This window comes from Eptesicus fuscus, chromosome 9 (assembly GCF_027574615.1).
Source record: "Eptesicus fuscus isolate TK198812 chromosome 9, DD_ASM_mEF_20220401, whole genome shotgun sequence".
In the NCBI taxonomy this organism is placed as follows: Eukaryota; Metazoa; Chordata; class Mammalia; order Chiroptera; family Vespertilionidae; genus Eptesicus; species Eptesicus fuscus.
In genome coordinates, this window is record NC_072481.1 from 12,788,436 (window position 1) to 12,791,772 (window position 3,337).

Consider the following 3,337-nt stretch of genomic DNA (forward strand, 5'->3'; position numbering starts at 1 on the left):
CTTGAAAAGGCAACAACCCATTTGAGACCGGTTTTGACCAGTTATTCCCTCTCCACTCAGATACAGTCAGTCTCCACCACCCAGCCCAATTCACTCATTAACTTTTTAAAATACTTTTTTATTGATTTCAGAGAGAGAAAGAGAGAAGGGGAGAGGGATAGAAATATCGATGATGGCCCTAGCTGGTTTGGCTCAGTGGTTAGAGCGTCAGCCTGTGGACTGAAGGGTCCCGGGTTCGATTCCAGTCAAGGGCACATGCCCGGGTTGTGGGCTTGATCCTCAGTAGGGGACATGCAGGAGGCACCCATCAAATGATTCTTTCTCATCATTGATGTTTCTATCTCTCTCTCTCCCTTCCTCTCTGAAATCAATAAAAATCTATTTAAAAAAAAAGAAATATCAATGATGTGCTAGCCAGTTTGGCTCAGTGGATAGAGTGTCAGCCTGCAGACTGAAGGGTCCTGGGTTCGATTCCTGGTCAAGGGCATGCACCTTGATTGCAGCCTCCTCCCAGCCTGTGCCCTGGTCAGGGCGTATGCAGGAGGCAACTAATTGACATGTTTCTCTCACATTGATATTTCTCTCTGTCTCTCCCTCTCTCTTCCGAGCTCTTTAAAAATCAATAGAAAAATATCCTCAGGTGAAGATTAAGAAAAAAAAAAGAAACATCAATGATGACAGAGAACCATTAGTGGGTCATGGGTCCATGCTCAACCACTAAGCCACACCAGCTGGGCTCACCCATTAACTTTTAACTGCCTGCCCCGTAAGTCCTCGAATTTATAATCCCCAATCTAAATGGCCATTTCCCTCAATGGAGCCTTGGAAGGAGCATTTTGCCACAGACAATTTATTTTTCACAACTGCAGACTGATGGACGTGTGTCCATTTCATGGTCGGTGTCAATGTTACCACCAGCTACAGGGTTTGGAGGTGGGTTCAAGAGGGGCATTCCAGCCCGAGCGGATTTCATCCCAGAACTTGGGCAGGCGACCTAAAGAAAAGATCTTGTTGCCAAACAAAGGGAGCTCAGGCAACTTTATCTCTGGTCTCTGTGGCTGCATCGGAGGGAGGTTCTTGCTACGAAACTGATGTGAGCAACTTGTGTTGACGGCACCATCCACACACTGCAAAGCATTGACACCCTTGGTGGTTGGCACCATGGTGGTGTTGGGGTTGGAGGAACTGCAGGGAGAGGAGTGGTCTGTGTGACCCAGGTAGGAGTTGGCAGCCCGTTCTAGGTAGTTGACTGCGAGCCTTGGCAGGCTCAGTGATTGGGAGCAGTTGGTGGATCTGTCAAGGTAGTTGATGCCTCTGATGAGTTGGTCCAGGAAGGAGGGACTGGAGTGGTCTGAGGGGCCATCTGTGCAGAGCAGACAGTGGGGGCTGTCACGGTAATAGGGCTTTCTGGCTATCTTGGGGCGGTTCCCCGGGTAGCGCGTCTCTACGAACTTGGAGGTGTAGGGCTGGCCCATGCAGATTCTCCTCACTGGAAGTTTAGGGGAGCTGGGGCTGTCGGACTGTTCTGAAGGGTTGATGCAGCTGCTGAACTCCAAGTCCCTTGGGGTGCGAGGACGTTTGAGGCTGTTAGGCCTTGTCTCAGGGCTTTGGAAACAGCCTGGAGTCGGGATTCGAAAGGACACGTTCTTGGGATGGTTCAAGTGGCTGTGAGTGTTGGGATGTCTCACCTGGCGCCCAGACATTGGCCTGCTAGGAGGATAAAGCTTCGTGGCACTGAACTGCTGTGAGCTCACCTTGAAGTTGGTTACCTGGGTCTGGTGAGGAGAGTTAGGTCAGCTTTCCTCGGCTCCCTGCCACCTCCCTCCTCGATTTCTCTCCAGGTGTTGCATCAGCCTTCACAGAGCCAACACACCCCCCTTATCCTTCTCCCCATCTTCCTCCTAGGCCCAGGGATTTTCAAACTGAAAAGCAGACACCCCAGTATTCAGAAAGCACAAAGAGAAGGGCAAGAGATGGGTAGGAAAGCAAGATCCTGAAAATGAAGGAGCCAGAAGACGCCTAGAAAGAGTGGGGGAGGCTTTCTCTTTTAGCTCTAGCCCACATTCTGAAATTCCTATTTGCCCTTTAAGCCACAGAGGCCCAGCACTGAATCTCTAATGGTGAATTTCCAAGCACTGAGACAGGCTTTCTTACGAGACAGTATCAACTCGCTAATCAACAACTACACAATGTACTCTGATACTGAAAAAATGTGTCTTAGAAGCAATGCAGTCCTAGATGCACTATCTCTGAGCCTATATCTTTGCTTGTGTCTTGCATTGAATTCTTACTACAAATCAAGGTGGTAGTTGCTATTCTATTCCTAGATGACTGATGAGGAAACTGAGGCTCAGAGAGATGATGTGACTGGGCTTCAGATCACACATCTTGTTAGGGGTGGGGCGAAGGTACTATCTTGGGTGTGTCTGATGACCCCTGAAAGACAACGCTATGTTGTCGAGGTGACTTTGGCCTCCCTCACAGTCTACTTAGGAAGAAGTCTCACCACACCTGCTCTGCCTGCCTTGATGGGGGCATGAAGGGGAGAACTAGATGCAGAGGGGCACTTGCTACCCCATAACTAAGAATAGTGCTGCATTTGAAGCCCAAATGGTGGGGGGGCAGGTGGTGTGACAAGCCTACTAATGAGGTTGGACTTGTGAAATCAGAACCTTCCAGGATATTTGGCCTTGACCCTAACAGTAGAGATCTCCTCATCCACCCCACAAGAAGGGGGTGAGTATTGGGACACCTACTTCTCCTGCTTCAAATGTAGGCACTTCACAGGGACTAAGCCCTGACCAGACCAAAGAGATGCCCAGTCCATGTAACCCCCACTCCTGTTCCTGAGCCTGTCTGGGCCCAGTCAAAGGTAGTATCGTCTTCCTGTCCCTGTTCCCATTATCGTTGAGTTCCCCAGTGCTCCCCCCACCAGAAGGAAGGCTCTAATTTCTCTCCCCGAGTAATGCCAGCTTGATGCTAATTTTTCACGTCTGCCTAGCAAGGACAGAGCTGTATTTGAACCGGTCCCCACCCAGAAAACAGCTGCCAGCCCCTCTCCCCTCCCATAGCCCATCAGCTGCCCTTGTCCTTTGGGTCTGAATCAAGTGGAATGTCCAGACCTGCCTCTGCCCTCTCTGGTCCAACCCCACCCCCATTTCCTCCTCTGGAAAAATAGGAGGTAACTGAGGGCTGACCCCCACAGGGCCCCGCCCTTCCCTTCCTGGCTGGCTGGGCCCCATCTGCCAAAAGGCCCGCTCCCACTCTCACTCTGTCTTTAGGAGGTAGATGACTTGGCCCTCTTCTTGGTGTCTACTGAGGTTACCCTCATACAGAC

The 3,337-nt window shown here is 50.6% G+C and overlaps 1 protein-coding gene across 1 annotated transcript; it reads right to left on the reverse strand.

Moving 5' to 3' along the window:
• Window positions 1-832: 832 nt before the first annotated feature.
• LOC114233957 (uncharacterized) lies at window positions 833-3,337 on the reverse strand. The gene is made up of 2 exons (XM_028155596.2): window positions 3,271-3,337; window positions 833-1,775 (listed from the first exon to the last, which is right to left on the reverse strand). The coding sequence occupies exon 2, from the start codon at window positions 1,701-1,703 to the stop codon at window positions 909-911; it is 795 nt and encodes a 264-aa protein (XP_028011397.1). The 5' UTR covers window positions 1,704-1,775; window positions 3,271-3,337; the 3' UTR covers window positions 833-908.

Bases quoted from the DNA above. Each gene is read 5' to 3' on its own strand.
- LOC114233957 (XM_028155596.2), bottom strand. From the start codon at position 1,703: ATGTCTGGGCGCCAGGTGAGACATCCCAACACTCACAGCCACTTGAAC.